At 43.9% G+C, this 19,722-nt stretch overlaps 1 protein-coding gene across 45 annotated transcripts; it reads right to left on the bottom strand.

The window, feature by feature from the left end:
- Positions 1 to 3,728: 3,728 nt before the first annotated feature.
- VEZF1 (vascular endothelial zinc finger 1) lies at positions 3,729 to 19,031 on the bottom strand. 45 transcript variants are annotated; one of them, XM_081585276.1, is made up of 9 exons: positions 18,034 to 18,206; positions 16,454 to 16,548; positions 15,993 to 16,134; positions 15,242 to 15,462; positions 12,729 to 13,423; positions 11,906 to 11,969; positions 10,672 to 10,855; positions 9,337 to 9,498; positions 3,729 to 6,073 (listed from the first exon to the last, which is right to left on the bottom strand). In XM_081585276.1, the coding sequence occupies exons 4-9, from the start codon at positions 15,245 to 15,247 to the stop codon at positions 5,646 to 5,648; spliced, it is 1,539 nt and encodes a 512-aa protein (XP_081441402.1). In that variant the 5' UTR covers positions 15,248 to 15,462; positions 15,993 to 16,134; positions 16,454 to 16,548; positions 18,034 to 18,206; the 3' UTR covers positions 3,729 to 5,645. The 45 variants fall into 45 exon arrangements, with proteins under 45 accessions (XP_081441402.1, XP_081441413.1, XP_081441384.1 ...); XM_081585287.1 differs by having other exon boundaries at positions 9,337 to 9,495; XM_081585258.1 differs by having other exon boundaries at positions 10,672 to 10,873; positions 16,027 to 16,134.
- Positions 19,032 to 19,722: the final 691 nt, after the last annotated feature.

The following is a 19,722-nucleotide window of genomic DNA, read 5'->3' as shown; positions in this document are numbered from 1 at the left end:
TCCAGGGGTTCATGACAGAGAACATGCATTGGTGGGCTGCTTGTGGGAGGACATTCCAGGCCTAAGGGACAGAATACACAAAGGTTCTCCTCCTTCCTCTTTCCACAGCACCACCTTCTCTCCAGTTTTCTTCCTCAGACGTCCTTCAAAGCCACAAAGTTTCTGGTGTTGACAAAGTGGCAGGACTTCCCTTGCATGGGGCAGGCCACCCTGGAGTCAAGGCCTGGGATGAAGCTCTAGGATTCCAGGAGGCTCCGTACCTCCTCAGCTGGAAGTGGCTCCTGGGTGCCCACCACAGGAGGAGTTCCCTACAAATCATCTGAAGCTTGCCTGTTTCTTCAGCTACTGATGTTGTCCTTTTTCAAGAAGAGCATGTCTTCTGTTCTGCCCCTTGACTGGAGCTGAGATCAGCGCAGCTGGCTTAGCCTCACAGCCTGTCTTGGGGCTCTCTGAGGAATCACGTCCAGCCCAAGGCAGATGCAGGGAGAGAGGAGGAAGGGCAGGCGGGGGGGTGGGGGGTGGCGGGATACACCACAGGAAGCACAAGGTCATTTTCTCCAAAAATCTCTCTCTGTCCTTTCCCTGAGCCTCATTCTAACCTCCAAGTTCCCAGTTTCCCTTCTCTCCCTCACCTCGTAAGCAAAGCTGATTTCCCTCTGGCTCTGTTCCCACCATTAACAAAGCTAGGAATTTCTTGGCTCAGGAGCAAAGGCCTTGAGGATCCAGGCTCGTTGGAGCCTGATCTCTGAGTGGATCTAGGCTGACTCTGTAAGAACTGTGGTGGCTTTGGTGGCCCCCAAGGTTGGCCAACACTTAGCTTCCTGTCCCAGTCTCTGAGGCTGGCTCCCCTCTGCACGAGCAGTCTCTGAAACTGGCACATCTGCTCCCAGCCTGGGGCCTGGGCACTGGCTGCCAGACAGAGCTGCTGCATAGTCACTAGAAGGACATGTTCCTTCCATTCCCCTTGGTCTTCTCATCCTCTCCAGCGGCTGTGCCAAGTCGCGCACTGGCAGAAGAGGATGGTGTCCTCAAATGTCTATCACTAGCCTACTAATTCTTACCCAGGCTATTTACAGATGTACTGAGGGGAAAAAATGACATTCAGGTGGAAGGGCTGACACAGCCAAATGCAGGTGGACCTCACCTTGAGAAAATTCCATAAACAATGTAAACTTAGAGACACTCCACGCAATTCTTCCTGCATGGTGGGCAGAAAGGATTCACTCCAGTAAGTGACTTCAAGTTCTTCTTTGCACTCTTCAAAGAGGTATTTAAGGGTTGGGAAGGAGGTGGGATGTCAAGTTAAAGATCATTGGGGATGAAGAGAATTTCTGAAGTTATGATGCAAGTCAGAGGTGACACAGAATCTGAAGTGTGAAAATCCATCCCCTTACCAGGGCAGGCAAGGTTTTGTAAAGGAAGAGTACTTGACCCTCAGGGTCCAGGGCCAAGATATGGGTCAAGTGCCTGTCTTGGGAAGGCGAGAGCTGACTAGCCACCCCTTGGTGGGGTGGTTCAAGCAGAGTGCTAATCACACAGAGACCTGAAGCAGAGCCCTAACCCTCCCGCCATTCCTTTCTTGGGAACTACCTGGACCTTCGATTGCCTGAAAGTGAGCAGCCAAGAGAAGCTGTAGTCCAGATCAGTGCACCAGCTCAGTCAGTATACAGCCCTGAACCGTTAACACACTGATGTTTGGCTCCCTTTTTTTACAGGACGGGAGGTGGGGGGGAAGGAGATTATCCAGTAATCTGACAGGGTCAGATCAGCTGTGGGGGAGATTTATAGGCTCAGATGGGGACAAATCGCCTTCTTTCAGGCTACAGGACTCTTTAAGGAGGAAATGGAAAGAGTGCAGGGCTGAAGGCCAGATTTTATTAGGGCTGGGAGGGGAAAGTTCACTGGTAATTCATGAACACATCAGACTGTCCTTTAGTCAAATGTTACTTGAGGATACTACAGGGAAAACCTCTTGAATCCAAGTCTCTTCAGAGAGGACCAAACTGCAGGGCTCCCTGAGAAGAGCAGAAACAGCTGGACAGTCAGGACTGTTAACCAGCAGCTCAGGGAAATGACACTTCCCATTAAACAAGAGCAACACGAGACACTCTTCCTCCAGCTGTTTTCACCGGGTCAGTAAAGAGACCAAAATCAATTATCAGAGGAAGTTTGGAAAGCCTCGATTATATACAAAACAGATGTAGGTATCCAAAACGTTTTACTAAATGGTGTCAGAGCCATCTTGATTTGCTGTGTGGTGATGCTGTCACTTGGGAACGTGGCGTATCTCTCTTAACAGCCTCCTTGGAGGCAGCCACCAGTTTTTCATCTTTGTATTATGCCCTTTACTGCCTAACAGTGCCTGGCACTCAGTAGACATCTGATGAACCTCGTGGAACACAAATGATTAGGCAACCCAACCTAAAACCCCTTTCAGGTAAAGCAGCTGGATTTAGAGCATAAGAAAAAAAAAGTTTTAAAAACCATCTTCTCTGGGTTTACTTTACTTAAGCTGACTGGTGGGGAGTAGTTTTCCTGCAGCCAGCCTGGTGCTGTCCCACCCTCTCGGTCAGGGGTCACTAGTCCTTGCCTCTCTCTGCTGCCCAGTATCAAGATGTGTACACCTGGAGAAGCAGCGCTTCAAAAATTTCTCTATCATCATGGTGAACTGGTGAAGCTTCTGAGGTATTAAGCAGTCCATCATAACATTTGTGACTGGTTAACTTTAATTTGTCAAAATAAATCTGCAGTTCTTGCATGTTAGTAATACAGTGCTGGTATTGACAGGAAAAATCATCCATCTGCTTACATAGAGACCTTTGTTTAGGAGCACACCTTAGGAGGGAAATGGATACAATAAAAGGCAAAATGCAGGCCAAGAAGCGAGCCCTAGAGCATAACAGGCTGGATGTCAGATTTGAGGATTATCTAATACAACTCTTTAGCTGCCAATCTGATAAAGGGGACGCTCTTAACCAGGTTACAACCAGAAGAGAAAAACAAATTCTGCTTTTTTGTGAGCGATGGCTGTCGTGCCTTCAACACTTGGTTGAATCAGTTCATCAGCATCAAAACTCAATTCCAGTTCCAAGACAGGAGAATTTCACCACAACCTACTTTGGCCCCCCCGCCATTCCAGTGGCCTACTGCCACCTCCATCCTGCCAACTCTCTCCCTCCCAAAAGAAGACACGACGTGGCTTTATTATTGCAGACAAGCTGAAGTGAATAAAGGATGCATACAAAATAGCATTGTAACTGAAGTCATACAATGAAGTCTCACTCCTGTTTATTATACAATGAATTGATAAAGCAATCATTTCTAGTATATATCTTTTTTTTTTAAAGAACTAATACTTTCAGGGTTCTGACGACCACACTCTAGCCTGGGGGTAGGGTCCACACCTGCCCCCACTGAGGACTGCTCCTTGGGCCATTGTGGAGGAAGCCGGGGCTGTGTCCATCCTGGAGGACTGGATTGCCTGCTCAGTCAGAGAGACGACAGGGCCCATTACAGAGCCAGAACCCCGTCCTGGGGCTGTGTGCCAGGAAACATGGGCTTCCTCCAAATGTGGCCACTATCTGCCCAATCCAGGCCTCAGCAGGGCCATGTGTGGGCCTTCCCTATACAAGTCCTTCCAGTAGTCCACACATAATGCTCTACATATTAAAAACAAACCATCTTGGTACTGTGGATAGGAACAGTTGTAACAAAGTCATAGCTACGTATTTTTCTCTACATTTTGTTTATTGAGACAAACTAATTAAAAGGCACAAACATAGGGCATGTTTACATGGACATTATAACAAACATATACATTAAAAGTGTAGGAATGTGTTGCCTTCCTGCTAAACAGAAAGTTCCTAAGCTTTTATATATACAAAAGTTGTACAATTTAATGTCCTAAAGTACAAAAGATCATTTATAAAATTATTTTACACTAAGTACTATTTATTTTATTTTTTACTACGTAGTTCAACCCCCTCGAACTGTTTTGTATAATGACACACAGATACCTGTCCCTGATGTAGGAAGTCTGCCTCAGACGCAAGGTATTTTGATGCTTGAACTGACACAGTGGGGCATAAATGGAAGTCATCCAGTTTGATAGTCAGTCCTGCAAACATTTTGCAAGATTAACACAACTAATGTCCATTTCTCTTAACTGCAAGATTAGAAAAGGAAAAAAACCAAAAACATATTGCAACTTAAAAAAAAAAAATCACAGCGTCTTGGTTTTAGTAACTTTTTAAAAAAACACAATGCTTTAAAAACATTAATGTCTGGCATGATGATGGAGAGTATCTGTTTCCCTAGCTTTTGGTTTCTACTTTATGTACAGAGATCAAAACATCCTGCTAAGAAATAAAAAGCACATGTCTTAACGTGCACAATCATTGCTGGGTTTCTGCAGGGAGTGCAGACAGCTGTCTCCCTGAAAACCTCACAAAGCTGATACAAGTGTTTTCTCAAAGAAAAAAAAAGTGATGTCCGTATTTACAAAGTTGAAAAAATCTGCACAAGACTTGATTAAGAAATGGAAGGAGAAATTAAAAAAAAAAAAGATAGACTCTGCTTGTTCTGAAGGGGCATACTACCTAGTTAGTGGTTAGAATAAAAACTGTATACAATTTAATATAAGACATAAACTCTAGTGAGCAACTAACACATCTTTCCCTGTTGAAACATCAACAGGCTCTGATTGGGAGAGAGAGGGGCATATCACATCCCAGTGCCTCCAGCGTCTTCCAATTTAAAGCAAATACATTTTAACTGTTCTGAAGTACTCCATGACCCCTGAACAGGAGACCCACTGGCCTCCGTTTGTTAGGAGTCTGCCTGTCCGCACACCTGACTTCTCTGCCAGTTGTGGCCTTTTCTTACCAAAACACAATGTGTATATTTTGTTTTTGTTTTGTTTTTTTAAATTTTTTAAAAAAGTCAACTACAATGCTGTATTTCATCAGGATTAGTATGCTGAGCAATATTTACATCTCCAAATATCAGGTCACAATCCCTATTATATGTTGAAGTTAGAATGATAAATTATCATATGCTTTGCATATCAGAGCTGGTATCACCTTTCCCATAGGGAATGCTGCCTGAAATTAACATATTCCCAAAGGTAAAATGCATATTCTCTGAAATGCATTTTATTATGACAATGCATGTATTTACTCATAAAAACAAACACAGATAATTCTACACTAGCCCTCAATCCGTGGATTTAGAACTTCAGGTTAAAATCAGCCATCCACCTTGTTCATATGGGGAGAAAAGCTCTGCTAGTGTTTAGAATAAAATGATTTCTTGGGATTAGAAACAGTAATGCTGTTTTATTTTGAAATGAATTTTGCTTTTTTATGATTGGTTTTAATTCTGACGTTTCATCTTGCCAACTACTATCCTGTTTAAGCAATGCTGTCAGCTAAAAGGAATTTCTGATTAAACTAAAGTGGTCCAATGATAAGTGACATACATACCCTACTTTGAACAATCCCAGCCAAATTGGAGAAAAATGCTACTACACTATTATTAACTAATAAAATCTCCCAATTTCATGGTTTACTTTTTGCTTTAATAAACTAAAAGTAAGTTGCTGGTAAATATTTACTTTATCCCATATTCTGATTTTATAACACTGTTTACCAAGGTGGTGATGTAGGCAAAGCTTGGGGTAAGAAAGGCATGCTCTCTACAGGTCTCATTGCTATATTGAGAGGGGCAGCTAACGTCATAGGCGTGGGCAGGTTCATTGGAGACGTGATCGTGACAGGATGTGCTATATTCACTGGGGCAGTGACGGGGGTGGGCAGGTTGACGGGGGTAGTGAGTGTTAAAGGAGAGGTCATGGATAGTGGACTGGTTATAGTCACAGGATGCCCTATGTTCATTGGGCTGGTTATGTTAACTGCACTTGAAACATTTACTGGACTTCTCATGCTCATTGCAGCTGCCACTGTGACTGGGTTTGACATAGTCCCAGACGACACAGAGGACGTTATATTGAATGGAGTAGTGAGAGTCACAGGTGTCGTAGCAGCCGTGGAGGTTTGGCACAGGTTAGCAGCTTCTAAAATAAGAAGACAAAAGGGCCTTTAGACTCTAAAAACAGTGAACACAATTCAGTTTCTGAACCAACTTCTTTTAATTAAAAAGGACAAACATTTAATAAGTTAAATTAGTTTTCTACCCCATGGTCAACTGGAAGGGAGGCTCCTTCTGAGCACAAAATTGGGGGCCAGGAATCCCAGCGTGAGAGCAGTTCTCTTTTCTGACACTGGGCCTTCCACAAGGACTGAGGAGACTGGCTTAGCCTTGGTGCTTTGGGTTTCAAGTTTAGATTTACTTACCTACCTCACAATGATGCTGGAAGATCAGGTAATTTCTGCAAGGCACTCTGCGGGGCAGAGATATCAAGTAGGGCTAAGTATTATCACTACACTTCATGTGGCTCCTCTGAGTTCTAGACTTTCCAGGAAGAGCCAAGCACTCGCAGGCCAGGCTAGAAGAGCTTGCTTACACAGAGCTGGGCTGATGGTTACACAACAGATAATCAGAAAAATCTTCTTCTAAGGCACACTGTAACTAGCAGAGAGATGTGTGTTCTTGATGCTATGTACTCTAAAGCTTTCTCAGAGGTGAAGCCACATTCTGTTAAGGTTTTAAAAATCCATTAAATAGGGATGAAAAAACAAGCTATTTTAATAATCATCTGTTTATTTCAGTCTTAGACAAATCATTTTAAATAATCCTGTTGTTTCTGCTTATGTTTATTAATGATGTTACGAAAGAAGAAGCATCCCTCAGTAGATTTACGTTCTCCTCCCCTCTCATTTCTTTTTCTCTTTCTGAAACTGACATAATCACCTGCTTTACCCCTAGTGTCATTTAACTGTACATACAACAAACCACCAACCATACCAAAGGGGACTAGCAAGGCTAGCAGACCTTGCAGTGAGATGGGGGATCATGGTCCTTGTATCAGCAAAGCCCGAGCACTTCTTAAGGAAAACTGTCCTCTGAGGTGACACCCCCTACTCCACCCCTCAACCAAAATTCATATCATCTGCTGGTGTGTCAGAGAAGAGCAGTAAGAAGACGGATGGGGGTGCTGTGACTTGGTTGTCAAAATGGAGAAATGCATGTGAAACTAAAGATGGAGGTCTGCCCGCATGCCACATGTGGTCTTATCATCTCAGGTGGACCCTTGAGTCAATGAGCAGCACTTCCTTGACAAGCATGATGTAACCTTGGCACTGCTCCATACTCCTTATCAGGGATTCCCAAACCTGGCTGATGATCAAAATCATTTATCTAGGGAGCACTTTTTTGAAAGAAAAAAAAATTGCTTCCCAAGAAGTTCAATCTTAAGATTTAGATGGAACCTGGGAAATCTGTACATCTAAGAAGCTCCTGAAATGATGATCTGATTGTCATCCACATTTGGAAACTTAATTACCTTAAACCCAATATTTAAAAGTGACGTGCTGATTCAAGTTCAGGTTTTCAGGTCAGGAGTCTCTTCTCCCCCAAAATGTGACATTTACTAACATGAATACAGAAGTCTCTAGCATCAGTGGCCATTTCCAAAGAGATTCATGTTACAAATGGGACTATAATAGCATTTTGTTTCATGGAGATCAGAAGATGAGCTAAACAACTGAGTCTTATTGTGCAAGCACACTGAAATACAATACCAAACAGAAGAGTGCAGAAAAAAAGAAAGAATGAGGGAGAAAACCAACTCATTTTTGAGGTGATGGTAGCACTGCTAAAAACATTCTCCTCCTGTTGTAACCCAGTGAATTTTCACTCCCCCATCCACCATCTCCCTACCTCCCCTACCATGTTTTCCTTTTAATCTAACCCTGTCCTTTTCTGTAACTTAACCACTTTTACTTCTTCTCTGAGTAAAATATCCTTCATAATATGCTTTCAACCCACCATGCAATTACCATGGCATATACACATGTATACATTTTTCTCCCTTATCTGCCATTCTCCACTCCTTCTATCACAAAACATTTTATCAAAATGACAATAGTCATTTGGAAGACAGGAGTAAGCAGCACCTGAGGCCAAGTGGAAAGCCTGTCTGAACTGCTCCCTTCTTTTCCTCCAATGCCAGTGCGCGCTAAGTCGCTTCAGTCGTGTCCGACTCTTTATGACCCTATGGACTGTAGCCTGCTAGGCTCCTCTGTCCATGGGACTCTCCAGGCAAAAATGTCCTCCTCCAGGGGATGTTCTCAACCCAGGGACTGAACCTGTGTCTCCTACATTACAGGCAGATTCTTTACCGCTGAGCCTCCAGGGAAGCCCTCCAATGCCAGCTGATGCATGAGAAAGAATGCTATTCCTTTTATCTTTATCCAAGTACAGGCTGCTCAGAAGGGATCTGAGAGGAAGGGAATAACTGCACTACATGAAAGCAGAGGATGGAAGAAACTACACAGCAAAGGAATTACAGCAGAGCCTACATGCAGGGGATTCCTCAAGAATTTAAAATAAGACATGACAAGGGAGAGGGAGGAAAAAAGGAATTTAGGAATCCGTCCTATGGCTGATACACTGACAAAATGATTTAACTGAATGGCTGCACAACCAAAGCTACAGCTACCAAGTTAAAAAGCTGTGTTGAAAACTGATACTCCAACTGCTTCTTTATAAGATATATATGAGAGAAAAGCAAACCATTCTCAAAATTTCAGTAACAATTATAGTCAAGTCACTATCAACTGAAGTACATACATGTTAAGCTAATGCCAGCCCTAGCGACAGACTGAAAGAGATTAAGTGTGAGACTGAGAGAAAAGACATTGGCATTACAGAGTCTGAAATACGTAAAGAATAAGACAATTCAGAAACAACTCTAAAGAGCAGAAAATAGCACATTTGTAAGAAAACGAACTTATGTACACAGAAGGATAGTTCATCTACCTCTAAGAGTGAGAATATTTTAGAAAGAAAAAAAAAAAAAAGGAGCCTTTAATGCATGGAGGCTGACATAAAAAGAACATAAAAAGGAACCCTGAGCGTACATAGCAAAGTACCAAATGTGGCTCCAAATTTGTAACGAAAAGTAAATCAAAAGAAAGAACATGATAAGAAGTACTGAGAATTTTTATTTCTTAGGTAAAAGAAAACCTTATCCAGAAGCTTAGAAGCTTTGCTGCTAATAATCCAACCAGATACTTCCCAGCATAGAGTATCTCCATAAAGTGTTTCCGTAAAGCAGGAATCTCTGAGCTGTGGCTATCTTCCTTTGCTACTTGGCATACACTGGAGGCAAACACTTTTCTAGCCATGCTGTGGGCACTGGACACCTCATCTTACCTTTCTTTCTTGCTTTGACAGCTTCTTCCCACAGTCTCAATGTCTCTACCTGCTTCCCTGGCCAGCTTGTCACATGTTGTTGTTGCTGCTGTTGCTGCTGCTGCTGCTGTTGCTGCTGCTGCTGCTGCTTCTGGTTGCTGGTCTCTTCACTCATGCACGCTACTCCAAAGACAAACCAGAAACACCATATTTACCCTGAAAAAGTGTGGGCTACTTTTCCAAAATCCAAAACTTAGATATCCTGACTCCTCACGCTTCTATCATCTTTATCATTTGACCCAATAATTTTTTTTACTATAGTACATCTTTGTGCCGCTATGTCTCTATTGGTCAAAATAGGTAATTTAAAAAAATCCAGAAAGCTAGGGAAAATCAATATAAAAGAATTCTTTGCTACATTAAAAAGCAAGTATCTTTCAGAATTGAACTTGGGTAATATTAGCATGGAATAATTAATGCATCAAAATATCTAATATACTTAAGCTATTTGATCACAATGATATACATTAAAAGCAAATTTCCGTAAAATTAACAAAGTTTGACATGCTAGATAATAAACCCAACATACTTACAAATAAGCAAAAACAAATGACATTAAAACACAATTAACATTCTTTCCCTTTCACTTTTGGCCAGCTATTTTGAGAATTTGATGTTTCTGCCACATAAAGCACATACATAACAGAATACAGAATTAGGAAAACACTTTCTTCTGGTGGTTAGGGAGATCTTAAAGAAAAAGCCTCGGTAAATGCAAGTACTGAATTTTATCCACAGGTCAGTGGAATATTCTATCTTCAGCTCTGAATTTAAGGTAAGCAAAGCATTTAAACATTCCAATAGATATGATATCCCTTTTCTGTATAGATTTGGGTTTGGAAAGTAAAATTATTTAACTGCTTTTATCTTTAGGTTATTGAGGACATGTTATTAATGCAATCAGGAGTTAGGAGGCACTTCTACCACAATTCTAACACACTAAAGCTTTCTACTCAAACTCTGTAAGAAGGTACACGCTGAAAAATAGCTGCAGGGAAACTGTGCTCCTCTAACATGGGTACTATTAGTAGGAGGTGCAGGAGTAAAGGCAAAATTAGTGGAGAGTTTATCAGTGTTGTCTGTATACATGTATGTTAAGTGTATTTCCAACACTAACATACACTTGCCACTGATGCGTGTTTGCGTACTTTAGTAACAAGAGGAAACAAGTAAGATGAATATTAATACAGCCCTGAGAACACAAGCGGAAGTACCTTCAATATATTATAAAAAAAATCAATCTATACTCCATCAATCTGAAACACAACAAGAAATACAATCCGAGGCATCACTTACTTTTACTGATGCCTTGTTTACATGTGTTACAGTTGATGCTTTGGCTCTGCCCGTGCGTCTTCAGGTGGCTGGTGATGTACGCTGCGCTCAGGAGCTTCCCACAGATGTTACAAGACACCTTGCCTTCGTGGCGCACCATGTGTGTCCGCAGTCTGTCTTTGGTGGCAAAGGCAGCAGTGCATGTCTGCATGAGGGAGGAAAACTTTTTTTAAATATAGACTATCCTGTTCTACTCATTTTAAAGTACGTTATATTCTAAGGTATTACCCTACCCAAGTAAGCAAGCAGGCTGAATTAGTTGGATTTTAATTGCGTGTGTTACCTAAAACTGTACTCATAACAAAACACCTGGTCAATTTTGGACTCTTACATTTTGAGGGAAAGAAAAAAATATCAAACGAGTAGTGAAAAGATGTGAGCTGTACAGTGAGTCAACCTTGGATTTAAATCCAGCTTCCTAATTCCCTAAACAGTGTAATACTCAGCAAGCTAGCTAACCTATCTGAATTTATTTCATCTGTAAAATGAAGGTAATACCTACCTCACAAAATTACTGGTGGATTAAGAGCCTGGCCCATGGCCTCATAGCAGGTACTCACTCAATGACACTAGGCTCCTTCCTCCAACTGGATTTTTCTTAGAATTCAAATCATTTACTTAATAAAATCAGTCATTAACAAATTTAACTAAAAGGAGCACAAAAAGACTTTCTGCATAAAAAACATAATTACTGACACCTAACATAGTCATTTCATTAAGATTCTTAACCTTTTCATTACCACAATTTATGTCATTAAAAATGCTCCAGTGTGGCAATAGCAGACAAAAATCCAGTAAGTGGTTACATTTGGGAAAACATTCATATTTTCTTCTATTATAGTTAAAACAACCTCAACCATCAGCCCAGAAATTAATTTAAAGCACTTCATTCATTTCAAATACACAGTGACCTTTGCAAGACAATACATTTTTTTTCTTATAACTAAACACTGCTGCCCAAGGAAAAGGAAATGTAGCTTAACAAAAACAACATTTATTTACATTTTTAAATGATCTTGCCTCCCAGAAATAGAAGCTGTCATTTATGTTTTATAAAACTAAAATTCAAAAGGACCACATTTACTCAAGTCAGTGATTTTAAGACTATTCAAGAATGGTGAGATTTGATTGGCTCAGACCTTCTGGATAATGTGCATTAAGTGCTACACTAAGGATAAGTCATTTTAACTCTTACTTGGCATTTGAAGGGTCTTTCTGTTGAATGGACATGTTTTACGTGACAGCTTAAGTGGTCAGGCCTGTGAAAGAGAGAGTTTCAACAGAAGATGTAATGGAACACACATAGAGAAATGCTACTCACTGTGATGTTTACATGCTTGGCAGATATGGGTGGGGGGCATTTTAAAGAAAGCTAGCAGAATTACCAACTCCCCCACCCCCCAGTGCAAGCCTCCTTACCTCTCTTACCATAAACAAAAGTCTTAGTCCTTTACTTGTTAATTTTCTCTTCTAGTCAACATCAAATCATACTAGGTCTTGATTCTTTACAGTTACAGAATACCCAAAATTTACTAACACTTGCCAGAGACAACTGCTATTAATATTAACTTTAAAAAGCCTTTACAAATGAGAATTAGTGAAATGTTAGTAACCACAGAGAAATGGAAAAACATGCTCTCTTAAAAGTTTTAAGAGTATCCAAGGTCATCCCAACTTCCAGGATATGTTTCCTTGACTTGTGCAGTGAACCTCATGTCCAGTCACTCATCTGAACTGAAAATTAATGGTTTTGCAGTGATAAGAAGTATTGATGTGCCGAATAAAGGCCTGAGTCCACCAAGACACTTCTTAAATGAAATAATTAGTTAATCCCTATGTCACACTTGTCAACCACACCAAACTGGCATTAGCCCTGGAGGTATAATACTTTATCTGTTACCAGTCTCCTCTAACAAGGCAGGCCTGCACATATCTAGTCTCACATAAACATTCTAGATCTAGAGATTGTACTGATACCATAATGGGAAAGAAAAAACAAAGAAAGCAAAATGCACTACCTTGAGAAGCCTTTCCCACAAACACTGCAAGTATAGGGTTTGGTGATGCCTCCTTCGTGAGACCTCACATGGTAAGTCATGCGGTCCTTCCTCTTGAAGCGCTGATTGCAAATAGGACACTCGAAGGGCTTTTCGTCCGAATGGGAAAGCTTGTGCCGGTTGAGGTGGTACACATCTCGGAAGGCCTTCCCACACATCTCACACGCGTGGTTCTTCTTGACAGGCTTACTGGGTTTCTTGACAGACTGGGTCACGGGCATAGCTGTGCTGCTGGCACTGCTGCTGGGATTGGTGCCCGAGGAAGATGTAGTGACTGTGGACAAGATGCCTGCAATGGTTGAGACCAACGAAGTTCGGCTGCTGTCCCCAGCGATGGTAGAGATAAGGGGAACCACCGTGGTGGGGGTTTTCTTTGGCCGGGACACCAGCTTGATGCCTGTGTGGCAGGACTCGTGGCGCCTCAGGTGATAGCTGTCCCTGAAAGCTTTACTGCAGTAAGTGCACACAAAGGAAGTTTTGGGCTTTTCTTTCTTAATCCCAATGGCATCCTTTAATGTTTCTGGAGCAGCCTGAGGTTTCTGAGTTATCGGTATTGGAAGCAATGGTTTCTGATCAGGGGGCTCCACAGCAGAGCTCAGAAGGGGCAGCAAACTGTTCTGTGCTGCCTGCTGCTGGTGATGGGAGGCTTCATGGGCCTAAAATCAAACATTCACACTTCAGAAACTCGGCCTCTCACAACGACCCTCAAAATACAACATACTTCAGACAAATAGAGACCAGAAGAAACAATCAATGAGCCTGTAAGCTACTCTCTGCAGCAGAGATCCAGCAACTACCTAGCTACTCTCAGAGCTCCCATTACAAAGCATTTAAAATCACTGCACAGACACAAAACTTTTGCAAATAAGTTGCTGACAGTGATCTTGCTTTCAAACAGCTGACTAAACTACACACCGCCCTGGTTCATAAGGGACATACCAGCTGACGAAACCAGTTTGCGTTAGTCTGTCAGTGCTGAAACCAAGTTTAAATAACTTGTCAAAAAAATTACACTTCAGACTTAAGTGTTTAACAGTACCTTACTGCAGTAATGCACAAGCCACACACTCACACACATACACATACAGACATATTATCATCTACTTGTTTATTTTACCTAGGGAAAGACAGGCACTAGTTCTCTGAATACATATGCTAGTTGTTAAGTTTACTTTTAAAGTTTTCACTTAATTCTACTGAAAGATTTGGCTGAAATGAAACCCGGAAGGGATCTGTGAAGGCAGCCTCCAGCAGACGTCTGTCAGTTGTTTTTCAGTTCATTTCATCTCATCCTTTAGCAACACTAGTTCAAACCCTAAACTCAAACTAGTAAGAGAAAACAAGCTATAAATAATTTAAATTCCTTTCATTTTCATCTACTTCTAGTGGTTCTAAGTCCTGTTAAAAAGTATTGGACATTTGCTGTTACAAAGTGCTTTCCACTCCTCCAAAACTGGGGGCTGGACACTGGAAATTTTCTTTAGCTGCACTGAAACCAACATTTCATTGTGGATAAGGTTCTTGGTATTTATGAGTAATTACTCTCTTGGATTTGATTCTTCCAAAATTGTCCATACCTCCATACTGATAAACATTTAGGAAATGATGGGGAAAAAAAAATTCCTGAAATAGTTCTTCCTAATATGTTGTACTTGATCAACATGAATTTTGAAACTCTTGACAGTAACCCTGAGCCCCTATGCTTGAGTTTTGTAATCCTAAAAGGATATATGCACTCAGAGGTAAGAGTTCCAAATGTTTTAAGCATATAACATCTTTTGGAAGGGTCCAACCCATCATCTTAGACACTCTAGACACTTATTTACCCTTCATACTCTATAATCCCAGGTCCTACAGTTCACTCCATTAAAGAGAAAAAACCATGGAGACAGACAAGACACACTCACCGATACACACATATACACACACACACACACACATGCACACACACAGCTCTTCTGATGAATAAGAACATCTACCACACACAGCCCCATGTTTACTTGATAGCAGCACAATAGTTAACTAAGCCTGGAACCAGACTCCTCTAAATCATCAGGAGATATTACTGAGTTACCATTTTCAATTTAATAATTTTGACTGAATCTTCCTTGCGTGCTTACTCATGAGCTCTCTTTCTGTACTTAGTGCTCATACTGAATTACAGTTCACTTTTAATTTAATTTAGGGAGCTCCCATAATTGTCAGGATCTACCCAAGTGACCTCAGTAGACACTTTTACAGAATTTGAACTCTAATCTTACCCCATCTCCAACCTGGCTGCAGGATACCCAAGCTTCCATATAGTATATAAAAGGTTAATAGCTGAAGATAGCTCAAGATAGACAATTTCAAAGGCTATCAGATCAGATAATAGGAAACGCAAATCTTCTGGACAAAGTTCAGACTTATAGTGTTTAGAGGCATTTTTCAATTCTAAACAACCATTAGTTCGATGGAGTACTAAAAGCACTTACTGCCATTTTACCAATTCAGATGTCTGTGGCAACATAAAGTATTTTTACAGCATTGCTGAAGCTCACTCTCACAGGAGGGTCACACCAGGTCCCTGCTTCTCAGGTGAAATGCTGTAGAATGCCTTGACCACTACGGGAATCACTCTCTGAGGATTCCTAGGATCCCCACACTTCTATATGAAGCCTTCTAAGAGGGGAACTGGGTTTCCCCAACTTGTTCTCTGGGGGAGAGACAGAGTAAAATAACAACCATGGCCTGCCTTCAGTTAGGTGATTTTTTAAAATATATAACTTCTGGGTAGACTTTTATTTGACTAGAATCATCAAACCAAAATTTTAACTTTTATCTCCCATCTCTTTCAATAGCAAGGCTTTTTTTTTCTTTTGTAAAACCCTGACCAAGCTTTCTTCTGGGGCTGGCAAAAACAAAACAGAAATGTTACTTCATCACCCAGGGTGGTAGGATATGGCACCATGAAATCTCCAGTGCCAGAGGGTAAAAGATTTTGTACTGAAAGAAATTAGCATCAGTGAGTCATATCTTGAATGTCCTGTTAGGAGAATCATCCATCACACATTTTAACAGCTATGGCTTTCACTTTCCACCAGGTTATTTGGAAAGCAAGCAGGTATTAAAATTGTTTTAAAATATAAATTCAATAGGATGCTCCAGGAAACAACAAGAGAGTTCAACTCTCCATTTCCCCAGTGAAAATTACTTAAAACTGGAACTGAGTAAGTCTATTCATACCTTTCCAGAGAAAAGACTGAAATATTCTCTTTACCCATTCAACTGTCCTCGGCTCTAAATTATCACTGCACACATTGCCAAGCCCAGGATCAAATATTAGTTTTCACACTTCTCCATCAGGTGGAAAAAAAGATTTTAATAGCTGAAAAAAATTAAATAATATAAAATCTAATTAAAAAGTTGATCAATAAATGCTTGGCATTTGCTTTCCCCAGGAAAAGAATAATAAAAGTATTCCAAAAGATTTTTCAACAGTTTTCCAAAAATCAGTTAGGGGGTTTTCTTTTACATAAAGAACTCTCAATTTTTTCCAATCTCCACTGAGAGAGAGCACGTTTAATACGGTAAATCTAAATCATTCCTCATGTGAAAAATCACTTCAGTGGCCCATTAATCCCATATTTTAAAATGACCATTTGAAAGCTTTTTCTCAAGAGGGCATTTGCCACCTTCACACCAACCTGGATGCAAGCTGGTTATATATCATTTCTTTTCCAATGCATTTTTAAGTTGACTTATCTCATTATCAATCTCATCAAAGCACGTTAAAACAATACTAGATCAGAATGAGAAAAAGGCCAAGTTAGTGAATTCCATAATTTTGAGTATGCTCAATTTTAAGAAGCCTTAATATAATACAACAATTATTTTAAAAAAAATTACATTCGAAAGAATATGCCTTCAAACAATAAACCATCTCTACACAATAGGCAACGTTTGAATTATCCAGTTCCCTATATTAACTCCACTGGGATGGGTCCAGGGGCTGGGAGGATTATTTTTGAGAATTCTGCATCCGTTCTTGGTTAGTCACAAAAGGTTTCAAGCACCCAAGCTAGGGGTTTGGGATTTCGCGAAGTTATTCAAAGAAGGAAAATAACTCAAAGAGGCGGGAAGAACGCACTTAAAGTGACGAGCTTCCTAGCCCCCGGTTCCGAAGTTTCCCCGTGAGCTCATTACTACTGCTCACCAAGTGCTTCGTTTGCAAACAGAAACGGAGCAGGCAAAAAAAAAAAAAAAAGTTCTCGGTCTTCTAAATAGGGGTCCCCACCTCAAGTGGGCCGACAAGAGGACTGCCAACGTATCGGCTTCAGTCACCTTCAAGTTTCTTGCAAAAAATGAAGACCAACACCCCACGAATGACTCATCCGGGGGCTTTGCAAGCGGACTTTGTTTGCTCTCTCCACTTGCCGTCTCCCCCACTTGGCTGGAGGAGACGCTCGAGGTGGGACGAGAGAGAAGCGCGCCCCGGGAGAAGGTGGGGCCTCCCCGAGTCCTGGCCCCCCCGCCCCCGCCCCCGGCCGGGGGATTCCCCGGGCTGAATGGGACGGCGGGAGAGCTGGACAGAGGGAGCGGGTGTCAGCTGCCAAGGCTCGGCAGAGGCTTGCGAGAGAAACACGTAAAGCCAGTGAAAAAGTTTGGGGAGGGGACACACAGTCACAACCCCCCCAGCTGGGTAAACACGAGGGGGGCGGCGGGAAGGGGGAGTGGCGGGGAGCCCAGGGATACCCGCTATTCGCGGGGACGGGGGGGGTGTCAGAAAGTCAACACACGCACAAAAAGAGAGAGAGGCGGAAAGAACGGAGAGCGAGCGAAAGACAGACGAAGTAGGGGGGACTGAGTGGGACTCGGGGACCCCCTCACCCCACGGCGTGGGCCCCGGCCCGGCGCGCCGCAGCCAAGCGGACCGCGCTCTCCAGCGGCCCGGCGCCCTCCTTTCTCCGGGCCGCGGGCGGTGACAGCGGCCGGCCTCCTCCCTTCCCCTCCGGGGCGGGAGCGAAGGGTGTGTGCGTGTGCGTGTTGGGGGGGCCCGGGGGTCACCCCGAGGCCTGCTTTCTTCCCCGCGCCCCGCGAGGCCGCCTCCTTTCCCCTCGGCAGCCCCGCTCCGCTGGGGCGGGCGGGCGGAAAAACAAAGGGGGATTAAGGCCGGGCCGGAGAGCGGGGCCGGGAGGGAGGGAGGAGGAGCGCCCGCCCGCCCGCCCGCCAGCCCCGGGCCCGGCCCCCCTGTCCCCCCCGTGCCCCCCCGGGGGGGCCCCAGTACCTGGAACAGGAACGCGGTCCAGTTGGCCTCCATGGCTGCGGCGGCCGACCCCCCTCCTCCCCACTCCCCCCGCTCGGGGCGCCTCCTCAGCCGGAGGAGGCGACAACAAAGCGGCGGCGGCGGCGGCGGCGGCAGCGGCAGCGGCGGCTCCTCAACATGGCAGCGCCGAGCGCGGCCACTTCCGGTAACCTCCGGGACGCACCACCGCCGCGGCGAGCGCGGGCGGGGGGGGAGCCCCGAGCCGGCCGCCGCCGCCCCCGGCGGCCCCGACCCCTCCCGCGCGGCCCCGCAGCCGGCTCTCGGCCTCGGAGCTCAGCCAGTGCCCGCCGGCGGTGGGGTCGCGGCCCCCGCGGCGGGGCCGGGGTGGGGCCGGGGGCGGGGATGGGGCGCGGCGTCCCCCCCCGCGGGGGTGTGTGGTGCTGCGGTCCGCGGCCCAGGCAGCCGGAGCAGGGGGAGCCCGCGAGAGAAGATGGAGGACGCCAGGGTCTGGGCGGCCTCGCCGGGCACAGCCGCGCCGGCAGCGGCGACGCGTCCCCGGCAGGCCAGCGGCGGAAGGCCCGGGCTGCGGCGGTCCCGGGGCTCTTCGGTCCCCTTGGCGCGGCACGGCCCCTACCTCCAAGTTGGAGGAAGCCCTTTCGACTTGGAGTGTCTCTCCCGGCTGGTATTTCATCCCAGCGAAACCTCCGCACTCTTGGCGCGATACGCATCTCTGAGTGGCCTTCCAGCTTAAGCCCGGACTCCCACTGGGGTGCAGCCTCAGATCCTCCCTGTGCAGAAGGAAACACTTCCCACGCGCAGAGGTGTCATTACTGGGTTATTCTTGGGTGAAGGGCTGAGCTTCCCCATCCTCCTCAACTTCAGATATGATGTGAAATTCTACTTAACACCCCCCTCTCCCGCCAAAAAAAATTTTTTTTAAGAGAAAGTATAGACAAGAAATTGTTTTAGTTCTTTAGTACAGTCTGCTTCTTCACACCCCCCTACCCCCCGCCCCAAACAAAAATAGAACTTCTGGTTGGACAGCGTCAGATGTCACTGAGGTGACCCCAGCCTCTGTTTGCAGTTCCAAGTTTTCCGTGTAGGCGTCACTGCTACTGGAGCTGTATGATGATGCCCTGAACGTATTCTATCCATTCCTCACATAGAGGTAGCTATTGGGAATAGCAGAGACAGGCTATTGAAACAATTGCCTCCAGTCCGGTAAGTCTCCTGTGGCGGAAAATGAGGGGGCTGGCTCTGTCAGTGTTATTTTTATAAATTCTGGTTTTAAAAAAATCCTCAGTAACATTATTTCAAGACTTCAACATCTTTCATAATTGACTCTTATCTTATCCCCTCCATTTATTCCTCTTAAGTCACATTCTAATCAAGGTCACCATCTCCAGTTTCCCCCATACATACACAATAAAAATAAAACGGTTGTGGAATTTGATTGGTAAAAGAAACTGGAGAGGCACAGTAATCTGACAGTCTGTGTTTCTTTTCCATCCACTACACATGTATACCCGCTGCCCACTCTCCTCAGTCACCAGAATGAAGGGGCTGGCAAACGTTGTCTGGTTTCTTTTAGAGCTGATTCCCTACTGGAAGTCTTAGGGACGAATGAGAAGTTCTGCAGTTTCAACCAGTGGCAGAAGCAGGTAACACATCAGTGAACCAGTCAGCCTACGACAGGAGGGGACAGAAAAT

This window comes from Giraffa tippelskirchi, chromosome 3 (genome assembly GCF_054371585.1).
Source record: "Giraffa tippelskirchi isolate mGirTip1 chromosome 3, T2T-mGirTip1v1.2.pri, whole genome shotgun sequence".
Classification (NCBI taxonomy): Eukaryota; Metazoa; Chordata; class Mammalia; order Artiodactyla; family Giraffidae; genus Giraffa; species Giraffa tippelskirchi.
This window is presented reverse-complemented; position numbering and strand designations above follow the sequence as displayed.